This window comes from Notechis scutatus, chromosome 3, assembly GCF_049901735.1.
Source record: "Notechis scutatus isolate UNSWTSFEM ecotype Mainland chromosome 3, rNotScu1.2, whole genome shotgun sequence".
Classification (NCBI taxonomy): Eukaryota; Metazoa; Chordata; class Lepidosauria; order Squamata; family Elapidae; genus Notechis; species Notechis scutatus.
Genome location: NC_142011.1, coordinates 44,617,965 through 44,633,517, shown reverse-complemented (window position 1 = coordinate 44,633,517; position 15,553 = coordinate 44,617,965). Strand labels below are relative to the sequence as shown.

The 15,553-nt window shown below is 36.8% G+C and overlaps 1 protein-coding gene across 2 annotated transcripts in view; it reads left to right on the top strand.

Annotated features, from left to right (window-relative positions):
- MAPKAPK2 (MAPK activated protein kinase 2) overlaps window positions 1-14,110 on the top strand; it is an 85,478-nt gene extending 71,368 nt beyond the window's left edge. Inside the window, exons 3-10 of one of the 2 annotated variants that reach the window (XM_026676774.2) lie at window positions 813-877; window positions 4,945-5,024; window positions 6,469-6,595; window positions 9,075-9,150; window positions 10,479-10,603; window positions 11,397-11,482; window positions 11,583-11,663; window positions 12,256-14,110. In XM_026676774.2, coding sequence (XP_026532559.1) covers window positions 813-877; window positions 4,945-5,024; window positions 6,469-6,595; window positions 9,075-9,150; window positions 10,479-10,603; window positions 11,397-11,482; window positions 11,583-11,663; window positions 12,256-12,399 — 784 coding nt within the window. In that variant the 3' untranslated portion in view covers window positions 12,400-14,110. Of the gene's footprint in view, window positions 1-812; window positions 878-4,896; window positions 5,025-6,468; window positions 6,596-9,074; window positions 9,151-10,478; window positions 10,604-11,396; window positions 11,483-11,582; window positions 11,664-12,255 lie in introns of both variants that reach the window. The other variant, XM_087959623.1, reaches the window with a different exon arrangement.
- The last annotated feature ends 1,443 nt before the right edge of the window (window positions 14,111-15,553 follow it).

The window sequence follows — 15,553 nt, the reverse complement described above, 5'->3', positions numbered from 1 at the left end:
GTAAATCTTAGGTGCTTTTCCAAGTAGCAAATTTACATCCCAGGGTGGATCTTACTGCTGTAAGCAATTTTCTTGACAGGTTTCTTAAGGAAGCAAGTCCTTAATGATCTGGCCCCATGCCTGGTCTTGGGGCCTTGAATATGGGTAGAAACCTATTTCTTGGTTATAGGAATGATTATGTTGTGGAATATATTCTCAGTGGCTATATATCTTAATCTTTGAAGTTGCTGCATTACTGATCCATTCCATGCTTTGATTTGATTTGGAGAATTAACATACTTACTGTTGAGACAATAATTGTCTTGTGCCCCTCTAATACCCCGTGTTTATTATCGTGGGAGGTGGGAGGTTTGTGGACTGCATCACACCTAATATATTAGTCTAACTTTACATATAACTCTGTTGTTTCTTCTTTAGCCAATGAACACAATTATCTGAATATTGAGACAGTGACTGAGTTCACATTCTTATGTAACCAGAAGATTTTATAGTTTGATTTTGCTTAGCAGGAATGCCTGATTTCAGCTGCTATAGTTTGAAAAGTATGTTTTATGATTCACATTGTGGCTATTTCACATTGTGGCTGGGAAATTCTGAGAACTGAAGTGTACGAGTCTTAAAGTTGCCAAGTTGGACATTGCTGGTTTTGTGCATCAGTGTAATCAACCAATCTACTGCAATGCCAATTTACTTAAAAGGGACAATATTCTGAAGATCTGAGTATTTGAGGTTCAGAGGTGATAGAAATGTGTTCATAGTTTTGGGTTGAGACAGCAATTGTTATCATAACTAAATTTGTTTATGAATTTCAGCTTGGATGGAGGGGAACTCTTCAGTCGAATTCAAGATAGAGGAGATCAAGCTTTCACAGAAAGAGGTATGAAGGGATAGAATAGATTTCTTCAAGCCTAATACATATGTTCATATTCTGCTACTCTTTAGCAAGGGGAATATTGAAAAAGTCCTAAGACTTCAAACCCAATTCTTCCAAGGAGTTTCCAAAAAATTATTTCAAATAGGCTTGGATAAACTTTAGGCCACTAAATCTACTGTGTTCTTTATCTTTCTTGATCTCATAATGTATCAGTAGCAAGCTAGTTAGTCGAGTGCTGCTGAATCTGGCCCAGATTCTGGTGATAGGATGATGGATGTTTAAATTTGCCTCCAGAGATAATACCATAGCTTTTCCAGTAAATTTCCCACAATGTCTTTGATCCTGTCTGTCCATCTTACCCATAGTCTTTCCCTTTTTCTAGTTCCCTTGCCAGCCTACTTGTTTTTTCCAGTCTGATATGCCTAAAACAGGGGTATCAAACTCGCGGCCCACGGGCCAGTTGCGGCCCGCAGGATGATATCCTGTGGCCCCCACCATGATATGAAAGTATAATATTAGTGCGGCCCACAGGGGGAATGGACCTCTGAAGGAAGTCCCGCCCGCCGTTCCTCGTCGTGGCTTCTTCTCCACCCTGAACTTTAAACAAGTCCAAGTACAGGTCCAGACTTACTGATGACCATCTTCAAGCCATACTGAGGGTCTCAAGTGCCTCCTCTCTCAAGCCAAATGTGGCTCAGATATGTGAGAGGAAGCGTTGTCAAGTCTCTGGCAGCAAGGAGTAAGCTGGAGAAGCCATGTTCTGAGGAACTGTTCATGATCTTCATTCAATGTTCCATTCATGTGTTCAGGACAGTTCATGTATTGGAGAAATCATTAACTGTTGATGACATTTGAGGATATTTTTTTAACAACGTTTTTTGTGGAATCCCTTATGTGGCCCAGCCTCACCCAGCCTCTGCCTCTAGCGGCCCCCAGGTAAATTGAGTTTGAGACCCCTGGCCTAAAATATAAGAGGCTTTTTTTCTTGCTGATCATCTTTTCAAAGAAGGCATGGTGACTCAGCAGCTTGATGACACTGGAGATGGTCTTTGCTCAGCGGTTCGAGCCCTAGCATTGTGTGGTGGGGTGAGATCCCATCACTTGCCTTAACTTCTGCCTACCTAGTAGTTTGAAAGCATGTCCTGAGCAAGTAGATAAATAGGAACACTTGAGTGGGGAAATGAGCTGTGCTTTGTGCAGGCGGTCAGATTCTTGCCTGCTCTGAACTTTCCTGTTTGTGACATCCATTTGTGAGGTGGATCTTGTGGAGGAAGAGGGCCTTCCATGAACACTGCATCTCATCTTTCTCTCTGATGTGAAGCTAGCTTGTCCTTCTATGGTGCACCTTGGGAAGCGCACAAGCAGGGCTAGCAAATTGGCAGCCAAACTACTAATCTACATTAGCATTGTAATCTCCTGGCTAATTAGCAATGCCGTATAGTACTACTAATAATCACCTTTTCAAAGGAGTGGTCAGTCTGTAACTGTTTTAGGTTGGTTGATTGATTCTTTCTGCTGTCCATGACACTCTTTTGTAACTTGCCCAATTTCACAATCTATCTTCTTTTCTCTTGTTCTTTTTCAGTGTCCCAACTTTCCATTACCATTGGAAAATGCATTACTTTAACTATTCTGATCTTTATTATCAGGGACATATTCTAATCATTCATGTTTTTGTCTGTTGTATTATGTCCCTCCTCCATCGCACTAATCTCCTCTTTACCTCTCCAGCGCTCTGCCCATCTTTATCTAAGTCCAAGAAAATAAAACTATCTACTTCACTTCTTGATCACCAACTGTGTAAGTTCATTCAGCATGCCTGTTGACAGTATTTTTTTTTAAATACTTAACATTAATCTGTTTTTCACTGTACACTTTTAATTTCATAATGAGGTCTTTTTAGTCTTTTTAGATTTCTGCTAACAAAATATTTTCTGCACATCTTAGACTGTTAGAGTTTTAGCTTCCAGTTTGATTCCAGCAGTTACCCTTTCCAAAAGCATAGAACTTAAAAATATATGGTGACAATATAGACCCTTGTTTCATATTCTTTTTACTCTGAGTTACATTATTTCTTCAGATTCAGTTCCTGTATCAGCTTTTTATTCATTGTAATAATCGGGTGTTTGGACCCACCCGGTAGCTTTAATATATTCCACAATCTGGCAATCAAAGGTTGTATCATTAAAGAAGAAGGAAATCTCTTCAATTTATTTTTCATTATCAATTTTATTTTCATTATCTTTCCCACTGCCTTGTGTGAATTTTCTCTTCATTTGACATTTGACTGTCTGCCCCCCCCTCTCTCTCCCTTCCTCCCCCCTCCCCCCCTTTTCCCCCAATCTCTAGATCACACAATTTTATCCTACAATTGTTGGCATAGAATTTAACTCTCATTTTTCCTATAGGTTTCATTTGCATCTGGTTTTTTTTGTGTGTGTGTGTATTTGTCAGTCCATTGTCTGTTTTCTGGTGGGGACTGTACTGAATATCTCTTCTCTCCTTAAATATTTCTTATTTATTTATATTTCATACTTCTTAACCACCCATGTCCCTTGGGGAGGGGCTCATTTTTGTTATTCTATACTCTCATCCATAAAACATTTCATTATAGTAGTCTTTTTCTCTATGGCTTCTCATATGTATTATCACTCTTGAAAACCCTACTTTAAGTATATATACTTCCCATTAAGCGATTACACACACACACACACACACACACACACACACACACACACACAAAGTGGATTTTTGCTTGGCCTTTCTTGCTTGATGTTAAAAGTTCTGCTTTCAACTATTATGTTTTTCCTATGGCTTTAGGCTTTAATCTTCTGTCTTGATCCTTTGAAATTTTATGAATACTTTCCAGTATTTTTTCCAGTATTATATCGCTTGTCTATTTTTACATTTCCTCAGGTATATTTTCATGTTAGTTAAGTACATGCTTCTTACATTAATATTATCCTGTATATTCTCCAGCTCACATCTTACTAGGGCAGCTATCTACATCAATAATTACATAAGTAATTCATGGTATTTTTTAATAATCTGTATCTAGATTTCCTGTTATATAATATATTTGATGAAGTCTGTTTGTTGGTGCTTGAGGTAAAGATTGTCATTCTGTTGCTTGAAGCTGGTGTTGTCAATGAATAGTAATAGCACTTAGACTTATATAGTGCTTCACAGTGCTTTAAAGCCCTCCCTGAGTGGTTTACAGAGTCAGCATATTGTCCCCAACAATCTGGGTCCTCATTTTACCCACCTAGGAAGGATGGAAGGCTGAGTCAACCATGAGCTGGTCAGAATCAAACTCTGGCAGTCAGTAGAATTAGCCTACCGACTGCCTGCATTCTAATTACTTTCCCAGCATTTTTCTCACAAAACCGTATTTATTTATTTATATTTCATATTTCTTAACTGCCCGTTTCCCTCAAATTAACCAAAGTCCTTCATTAGTCTCGAATTGTGCCCTCCTTTTTACAGCAGTGTCAGTGACTTTTTTTAAAAAAAACAGCCCATTTCTCCAGTAATGTCCATCAAAGTCTCCCTTAACGTGATCTGCACCTGCATCTATAGGATGTAAGAGCTTTCAGCTTAACAATTTTAAACCAGATTTTTTTTTTTAAAAAAAAAATTACATTATTGAGATTCTGGATAGATGTTGAACATACAGTAATTTTATCAGCCTGAACATCATGGTTAGTATCCTAAAATAGAATTGAAGATGGAATGGTATTTTGAGTGCAATCAGTCCCTTAAATTTGACATGGTCAAATCCCATAGGCTGGGATAGGCAGTCTATCCCAGCCTATGATGTGAACAACATTTAGGAAACAAATACCTTATAACATGAGGACAGAAGAACCATGTTATAAAAGGGAAGAGAGAAATGTAATATAAATGCACAGTGTGCAAATTGTAGCCATGCTACATTTGATTATGCTCTGAATCTTAATCTAATACAGAAATGCAATGTCCTTGTGATCTTTAATTGGGATGTGAATTTTTTGCCTGTTTAGTTACTGAGGTGGGGGTCTCCTCCTCCCCCTTTTCTCTATCTCCTTCAGAGGCTTCTGAAATAATGAAAAGTATTGGTGAAGCCATCCAGTATTTACACTCTATCAACATTGCACACCGGGATGTTAAGGTATGTATTATCTTAGACCTATGCAATATAACCGATAATTTCTAAAGTTTTTTCTTAACTACCTATATCGCCACAAGCAAAAGGAGGCCTTACTTAATGCAGTATGCTTGAACTATGTGATATTTTTTGGTTTTAAACTGAATAATTAGTGGCAGATTGCATGATGAACGTTCTAAGTTTAGATAGGTTACAACCATGGTTGGGGCTTTTTTAAATCAGAGATACTCTGTTTATACAGCATTCACCTTTGAAGGATACATTCCTTTTCATGAAGGATCAGAAAAGATCCTTTCTTCAGCCCTTTTAACATATCCATATGAATTATTTTAGCTTGCTCCCAATATTTTTGCTTGCTATTGTGCACTAAGGAAAAGATAAAAGTTCCCCTCGCACATATGTGCTAGTCATTTCCGGCTGTAGGGGGGCAGTGCTCATCTCCGTTACAAAGCTGAAGAGCCAGTGCTGTCCAAAGACATCTCCGTGGTTATGTGGCTGGCATGACTAAAATGCCGAAGGCACAAGGAATGCTGTTACCTTCCCACCAAAGTGGTCCCTATTTTTATACTTGCATTTTTACATGCTTTCGAACTGCTAGGTTGGCAGAAGCTGGGACAAGTAACAGGAGCTTACTCCATTATGTGGTCTAGGGATTCGAACCGCTGAACTGCCGACCTTTCTGATCGACAAGCTCAGCCTCTTAGCCACTGATCCACCGTGTATGTTTTTCATTTATAATCTTGCTGTTTTCATTTACTGATTGTACTTATTTTTCTTAAGCTAAGTGGTTTCTAACAGCTGAATAGGGCTGGCCTCCAGACTGTGAGTGTACAGCAGTGATCCCCAACCTTTCTTATGCCGCGGCCCGGTATCCCCAACCTTTTTTATGGCGCGGCCCGGTACCGGCATTAGCTGGGCGCCGCCATCTTTTTTTGATGAAAAAGTGCTTCCGGTGAGCTTTCTACCCGGAAAAGCTCACCGGAAGCACTTTTTCATCAAAAAAAAGATGGCGGCGCCCAGCAAACCAGCGGCCCGGTAGGACTTGTTCCACGGACCAGTACCGGTCCGCGGACCGGTGGTTGGGGACCCCTGGTGTACAGTATATAAATGAAGTCAAGCAATAAATGTTCTAGTTTTTTTAAAGGTTTTCTTACTCTCTTTTACTGTGTTTATAACATGTTAGCTGTAAAACAGAGTAAGAACAATTTAGGGATTGATTTAGAGGAACTGAAATCAACCACAGAGTTAGTCATGCATATGAGGTAGCCTATAAAATTATTGTATAAATAAATTGTAGGAATTATTTTGAATGAAATTACAGAGGAAATAGCATTACATGATTTTATGTGCTGGGCTCTTTTTTTATCTTCTATGATTAGAACAATTTTTAGAAGTTGATATAGAAGATAGCTTTTGATTGAGGACGTTATCTTTTTATGTCTTGTAGCCAGAAAACCTTCTATATACCTCAAAAAGGCCTAATGCTGTATTAAAACTCACAGACTTTGGTTTTGCTAAAGAAACCACAACACATAACTCCTTAGCTACACCATGCTACACACCATACTATGTGGGTAAGTAACATCACTACATGAATAATTTGTGAACACAATGCTTTTTTGAGATTGAGTCTTACAGGCTTCTGCCATTACAGGTAATGCTCGACTTAAGACCACAATCGAGCACAAAATTTCTGTTCCTAAGCAAGACAGTTGTTAAGTGAGTTTTGCCCCATTTTACAACTTTTCTTTCCAGTTAAGTGAATCACTGGAGTTGTTTAATAACATGGTTTTTAAGTGAACTGGCTTCCCTATTGACTTTGCTTCTCAGAAGGTCGTGAAACATGATCACATGACCCTGGGACATTGCAACTGTCATAAATATGAGCAAGTTGACAAACATTCAAATTTTGACCATGTGACGATAGAGATGCTGCAACTGTCATAAGTGTGACAAATTGTCAGAAGTCACTTTTTGGTCCCATTGTAACTAAATAAACGGATGTAAGTTGAGGACTATCTGTATCTTTAGAGAGACAATGATGGTAAAATTCAGGTGAAGGTCATGCATATTGCTCTGTTCTGAAAATAGCTGGGATGGAACAAGAACAAATGTTCAAGAATGCAAGGCAGCACTTCATAGGAACTGATGCGTAATTTCTAGTTACTAAATTTGGGTTGTAAATCTCCAGACAACCATTGGGTGGCAGCAAAGTATCTCTGAATTCCTTGAAAGTTGTGCTTCAAAAGTTGTCAGGGCATTATAAACATATTAAATACATGGAATGTGTTAATATTAGTAAAAGTTAAGTAATACTCTTTAGTTTTAATTTCAGCATATGTAAATGTGAACAGAATGAAATCAAATCTGACTATTGCCACATTCTACTTACTTATTTATTCTGGGTACACCTTAATTTTGGAATGAGATTCCAAATATGTCCTTTTTCCTGCAAAAATGGGCAGAACTATCCATCAATAGATTTAATCCATCTAGTTTTTCCGACAGCTGATTGGGTGAACAAATATGCTTATGATGTTTGCATTTTTGTTTTCAACATGAATTGTGCAGAATTGAAGCCACATTTACTGGCATATCCAGAAGATGGCTTTCAATTAGTTTATTCCATCTAGGAAGACTAATTGAATTGTTTTAATATTTTTGCTTCTCAATATGAGTAGAATGTAGAAATTCTACTTTGCAATGTCCAATTAAAACAAGCTTGCTTTCATAAAGAAAAAAAATTAAGTTTCTAAATCTATAAATAAAGAAAAAAGACAATGCCTATATATACAATTATGTAAAATAACTTAACTATCTTGTTGATAATTTTAAAAGAATGTGTGTGGAGTGATATCCAACTCAGTTACAAAATGACTTTTAATGCAACTTTTAAATCTTTTTTTAATGACCTTTAATGATCTTTTGCTGGCAAACTTTCAAATTGTATTTATCAGTCACTCTCAGTCTCTTTCACAGGAACTGAAGGGATAGTTTGTGCTGATAAATTGTGTCCAAATTGCAAATACTGAAGCAAGGGTTTTCCAGGCACAGTGCCAGGGGTAATAAGTTCCTAAATGAAGAGACAATTATGTTCTTTTGTAATAGCCTGAATACTATACTCTTGTTAAAATAAAAGATGTCTTTTATTATCCTGCCATGTCATACTTTTGCTCTTCTAGCGCTGCCTTTTACCTAATAATGTCAGTCTTTTCTTCAGAATTAACATATTTCTTTTCTTCTTAAAACACAGGCTGATGGTCTATTGCTGTCTTAGGTAGTCATTTTCTGTTGCTCAAGTCTTTGCTTAAGGGATTCAAAAATATCTCAGCTACAGTTTGGACTATATATAATCCATTTCCCCAGAGTAATTTTTAGCAATTATTTCAAAAGGCTAAGTGGTCATTTTACCCATAATTCAAAGCAAGCAACATTCTTGGATTTTAATTGTCTGGCTTGCTCAGTGGCCTATACTGTCTCTACCAGAGCCTGCTTTTTTCATCCCTAACTGGTTAATAAATACAAATGTAAGTAAATAAAAAGGGGGTGTTTGGAGCTTGTATCCAGTTTTAAGAGCTGTGGATGGCAAGGGAAAAAAATCATCTCACATGAGGAAGTAGAGACTGACTTATTCCTTTCTTATTCTTTAGCGTCAGCTATGGTAAGATGGTGAAAAACTCTCAGATCTTTCTCCTTGAAGATTCTTTGCTTGCTTTCTGGCTATAGGAAGCTCTTGAGAACCCTCCATCCTTCTCCTTTGATATTATGACTAATAATATCATGATATTGATATAACTAATTCCTCTTCTCTATTGTGAGGAGGAATTTACTCATCATGACAAGGGAACTGTTTTAAGCTACCAAAGCAGGAATGCTCATTCAGGTTTTGTAGATGAAAAAATAATTAACACCCATGCAGTATGCTGGCTGCTTTTCTGTGATACATCTTTCTGCTCTCTGTCTTCTCTACTTCACAAATGTTGCCTCACTGCTTGGAGGCACAGCAGAATAGAGATCACATTCAGTTAAATCTCCGTTTCTTTTCCCCTTTAGCTCCAGAAGTACTAGGCCCAGAGAAATATGACAAATCCTGTGATATGTGGTCTCTTGGTGTCATCATGTATATTTTGTAAGTAGCTTGGCTTACTTGGAATTACTTTGAATTTTCTGCTCTCTATACTGTGTTCTAGATTTTATTGAACCTATAAACAGGCCTTTCAGTATATCAACTTTTTAAAATCAGTTGTGCAGTTCATATCAAATCAGTTATGCAGTTCAAAATAATTATCAGTAAGCACTAAAGGTGATGCACAGAATATGCTTACAAGCTCAGCTTATTTGCAGGTCGGGTGGACAATGAGCAGGCTGTCAAAATGGAAATAGTGATAAAGCCTAATTATAAGATAGAATGGAAAGATTGCATGTCTTGGTATTGTTGCTTATATTTCCATTCTAGAAAACAGTGATTAATGGGTAAAAGGGTATCAACAATGTTCATGAGCGTTATTCCAAAAGCTGATCTTGACATTTGAATTTCTAAGCAGTTTTGTACCAAATTAGTTGACATTTTTCACTAGTCAGCATTTGAGTTAAAGTGCATATATGAAAATGCTAAAATAGACACTCAGATAAAAAAACAAACACAATTTTTCTCCCCAGTTTCAAATAAGTGAAGGGGGAAGTGGAAGTAGAGTTTATGATTTCCATACTGGGCCATAAAGGTTTTCTGAGTATCTTGGCAACCAATAGCTAGCATAAACTTCTTGGCCAGCTCTGAAGAGGAATACCTTGCCGTTTCATTTGAGTGCTAGACTACCAATACTACTGTATAACAAATTAATTCACCTTTGAGGCCAGAGGTGTCAAGTATCTATAATTGAGAGCAACAGTGAAGATAATTCATACTTTCTTCTTGAGAGCCAGAAATGTAGTAAGAATAAAAAGAAGTTGATTGCTCCTGAATTTTGCTAAACAGTAGATCAAAAATAAGAGATAAGGTCCTGGTGTCTGCTAGTTTTGGCTGTTTTTTTTAGATGAGCCAATATTGATGGACCCTTGACTCTATTTACTATAGATATATCTACTCTTTATCAGGGTTACTAAATTAAGAAGAAGGATGCTATTAAAGCTTATTTCTGCTCCTCTAATGATTAATATCACTGCCTCCCTCCTTCTGAGTGTAGTTTTGAAGTCATGAGGACACTTTACTCTTTTCTTTCATGTGAACTCAGTATATACAACTTCTATCATCAAACACTTTATGAGGCTTCAGATTGAAGGAGCACTGTACACTGTTTCTGCATTCATCTCTATCACTCAGGCTGCAAGTGACCCTTGGAAGGAATGACCGGCCCATAGTAATTCACACTCACAGTTAGATATTACATGGGACTGCCTTTGAAAGTGACTAATGCAAAATAAATAACGCAAAATAATTTCTCTCTCTATTTTGTGTAGACTATGTGGCTACCCTCCTTTTTATTCAAACCATGGTTTGGCAATTTCTCCAGGGATGAAGAAAAGGATCAGAATGGGTCAATATGAATTTCCAAACCCAGAATGGTCTGAAGTATCAGAAGAAGGTAAATGTTATTGTGAACAATTATTGTTTTGGGTTTTTTTTTGGGGGGGGGAAGGTGGCTTAATGAGTTTCAAACCTGTGCTTTGAATAAGAAAAGAAGTAAAGGATCTTAGGGGATACTGTATACTTTTTAATGTTTGAAAACTTAAAGTTATTCCACAATCTGGCCATGATCCAAGAGAACTGCTTTGTGAGTTTTGTATTCATTCATATACCCTAATCCTAAATGAAGAGGAGATGTTGGTAAATTTCTCTTCAGCTTTTGCTAGTAGAATCTACTGGAGAAGAACATATTACTAGAAGCATTTTGAATGAAAGTTTATAAGGAGCATGCGTTTTTAAGAAAGCAGGCATTAAAGGCCCCAATATCTTTTTTCATGTATCTGTAATTTTCAGCACTCACTACAGCAAAAAAATCAAAACAGATTGAATGTTTCCCAAGACATTCTTTAATGAGTGTCACTTCACATTTTGACAAAATATACTGTCATGGTCTTTCCAGCTGTGTTAGGTTGTAGTTCTCATTATCTTCTGCCAGCAATTTGGAAAAGATAATGGAAGTTGTAGTCCATTAGATCTGGAAGGTGCCATGTTGGGGGAAATAGGCTTATACTAGCTTTAATGTGCTGATATGCTTAGATAGTTAGATCAACCTGAGAACAGTAGAAGATGAAGTTGCAGTGCTGTATTTCTTGAACTAAAGGAGCAAATTTTGTTCTCACCATTATCACGTCATATATATGAGAAAAAATAATGCGCATTATATTGATATATCTGGTGTTTTCTTCTTTCAGTTAAACAATTGATTCGAAATTTGCTGAAAACAGATCCTACCCAGCGGATGACTATAACAGAGTTCATGAATCATCCATGGATAATGGTAAGACTCAGTTGTTGTTTATTAGCAGTAAATATTGATGTGTAATCTAGGAACATCTGAGAATATACTAGCTAATTTTCTCTTTCTTTTTTCTCCATAGCAATCAATGCAAGTGCCGCAGACACCTCTGCATACTAGTAGAGTTTTGAAAGAAGAGAAAGACCTTTGGGAGGATGTGAAGGTAAATTCCTACACTCTATATGTCACATATTTTTACACACACACACACACACACACACACACACACACACCATACACACACATACACACACATGCTATAATGATAAAGAGTATGCATAGACAAAGTACAAAATGAAAGATACCCTCCTTCCCTCTGTCATGCTAGAATTTTTTTTAAAAATGCTAAAAGATTGATCAAAGACATCCAGGCTGAATCTGCAATGGGCCCCTATTTTCTTATAAATGTTTGGTACCAGCTATTACTGGGAAGAAAATAAAAGGGATAGCTGCTCACTGAGAGCCTCAGACTTTTAACTTTTAATCTTGCTATATAGGTACTATAAAATATAGCAGGGAAAGGCAGGTAAAAGTTATTTGAAGATATTTAATTTGGAACAGAGGCAATAGTATTCTAAAAAGCCAACACTGAAAATGGCAAAGGATAGAGTGGGGGATCTCTAGGGAGAAGTGTTCCTTATCATCTATGCATGCTGATTATTTTTATGAGACCTCCAGCATCTTCTCTAAATATGTGGCTTCATTTTTCTGTTACTAATCTCCTGCAATTTTGTTTTCTCTCTACCCCAATTTAGGAGGAGATGACAAGTGCCTTGGCCACTATGAGGGTAGATTATGAACAGATTAAAATAAAGAAAATTGAAGACTCCTCTAATCCATTGCTCATGAAAAGGCGGAAGAAAGCAAACACTTCTGAAACTGCAGTTCTCCCTCACTGAGAATTAAATAGAGCCTGGCTGATGGTTGTGAAAGCAATAATGATACCTATATATTTTTAAACGAAATTGGAAACAAGACTGTCCTATCAAACACATGGAATTCAGTTCTTTATATCAGACTAGTTCTAGCTGCCCTTCATGTTTCTAAGATGAGGCAGGAAACAGCTGCTGTACAAATACACCCTTTTATTATTTTTAATTTTTTTAATGGTCCAATAGGAAAAATATTCTGATAATTGGATTTTTATTTGTAAAATCTCCCCTTGATCCTCAGAAACACTGAAATTTCTGTGATAACCTTATAAGGGTTAATAATAATATATATATATTTTTAAAATTACTGTAGAGTTGAAATCCCAACAGAGTCCTGTGCGAAGTATTATGGTGTTGATTGTTTTGTTTTGTTAAAAGATAAGGCTTTTGGTTTGTTTCAAAGGAACTTCTGGGCCATTGAAATGCCATCTGAAACAAAGGCATTGTTGATTTTTTTGTCTTCATTTAACAAGAACTGTTCTGTTGTTTGTGCAACTTGTAAAGACCTCAGTTTGTAATCTTAAAAGTTAATTAATCAAATGTCCCAGTGTAAGATACCATCTTAAACTGGAAGCCTTCTCTCTTTCTGTCACTCACTGGTATGCACAGGATTATTTCCCCTTTGCTTGTGATTTAGCAGATCATATATAATGCTTTAGTAGAATGTTTAGTAGAAGGAGGAAGTCCCTACTTTTTGCAGTTTAACTTGAATTTCTGAGGGATAATGGTGGGATCCATGATGCACTCAGAAGTCAATTATGATCTCAGGGTATTTAGGTGGCATGACAGAAAGAAGGTGTTTGCTGGTTAACTGATCTCTTTCACTAGCTGATCCTGGAGCAGTATACCAAAATATGTCTTGTTGCCCAGTTTCCACCATCATCTCATTCAGTGTCAAACGGAATCCATTTAAAAAGATCTCATACTGTTGCATTTTGTAGCTGCTCATGGTGGCCCCCTTTTTTCAGGAATAAAAAATTACTAAGAACCCACAACTCTTGGGACTGACTACTTACATATGAGATAAGCATCTCATGGAAGCTTTAGGTAGCTTCAGATTCACGTAGGATGGAGTCTGCCCCTGCCATAATGATGTAAAAGGATAAATGCAACAAAAATTAGCTTTTTTGTTGGATGAATACCTGAACTTTTCTAGGTAGTAGTTGGCAATGTGGCACAAATATGTGATGATTATGGTGTGAGTTCTGTTTAGAAAACCAAAGGGCCACAATTTTATTTTGAATAAGATGGAATGTATCTACAAGGTTTGCAAACGTCAGCTGGGATTATCTTTTTTTTTCTTGGGCACATTTGTTTAATAATTGAGAGTTGTTCTGATTCTTACAATTATTTCATGGAGGAGAAAATCTTTATATACAAATTTGCCTCATTTGCCTGATGGTCAACTTTTGTCCCCCACCCCCATATATCCTCCCATGAATGGATATCTTTTTATCATATTTGTTTTATTGGTATTTTTTTAAGCACACATACTTGCTTTCCTTTCCATTTGAAAAGAAAACTTTAGTTTTTAGTGACATTTTAGACACTGTAAGGAACTTTAATTTGTAAAAAAAAAAAAATGTTCAGTTTGTTTTGGTGTCTTATTGCTAACAAGAGGATTTGGTCTGCTTTCCTGCTTTCCCTCATTTTGGATTAAAGACACCTAATACATCAATGTTTGCTTTTGTATTTATGTGTGTTAATTGTTGCCTTGCTCACCAGACTGACCGGACAGTTTCTGCTATGAGAATTATATATCCATGGAAAGAAGCTTAATTGTAATCAACATATGTGCATGTTTTTGCGCATACAAAAGTTTCCAGAACAGCACTTATATATCTCTAGTTCTGGCCATGCTTGTTTAGAAGAAAATCCTGTCATCTTTTCTGAGTCTTCTTGATAAGAATCTGGCTCTCATTGGGTGAAATAGCAAAGGACTTTAGTACTACTTCAACAACAGAGACATTGTTGACTTTGGTGATGCAAAAAATAAAATCCCTCAATCTGCTGAGTAATACACAGATCTATATACGAAAGCTTGAACAGTGGCTGTATGCACCCAATCAGAACCTTGTCTATGTATGAGCAAAATGACATTTTTTTAAAAAATTGCTGAATTATAACCTCCAACATTCCACAGCACCGGCCATGTTGACTGGAGATGCTAAAAGCTGTCATTTGTAACATAACTTTTCCATAACTCCATTATAGTCTTTCATAGAAATTCCACCATGTTAAACCTCCAGTTATGTTATCTTATAACTTCTATTATCAACAAATGTCATGGCTAATGATCACACAAATAGAAGAAGGAGGGGAGTTGTTTTAGGTCTAGACAAATTTAGGAATTTTGTTCCTACTTGCCTATCTCCATAATCAGTGTCTTGATTATCCTAGATTGTGGTGGAGACAGAGGTAACAAAATCTTAACATTTGATTGGCATATTCAGTTGGACAACAAATCTTTTCTCCGTGATGATGAAAAAATATTGGAAATGCAATTCTCTGTAGGAAGAGCTCTTCATTTTGGCTGAATGTTTCCTCTAAACAGAGCCAATTGTTTAAATTTGGAGCTATCACTGTTCAGAAAGTGAATTAATAATGTTGGACCTTTTCAAATGAGTTTCTTTTAATTTCTGGAAAGACGTTTCCTCTAGTTCCTCTAGACGGAGCCACTTGTTTAAATTTAGAGCTATCACTGCTCAGAAAGCAGATGAATGTTGGACCTTTTCAAATGAGCTTTTTTAATTTCTGGAGGGATGTTTCCTTAATTTCTGAAAGAATGTTTCCTCTAGATGGAGCCAGTTGCTTAAATTTGCAGTTATCACTATTCAGAAAGCGAATGAATGTTGGATCTTTTCAAATGAACTTTTAATTTCTGAATTAGGCTGGGCAGTTTCTGTGTGATAGATATCACACCCAAAGCAATCACACCCAAAGCATTTTTATTTCCAGTGTCTCTGGCTAATAGGTTTTGATTGGTGAGAAACAAGCACAATGGGAAGATGCCAGACAACTTTCATTTTGATTAAGTCGTGTGAGCTGAACTGTTGGATTTGTATGAGTACAAAATTATGTTAAAGTTACATGATTACCAATCCTTGGACTGATTACAATG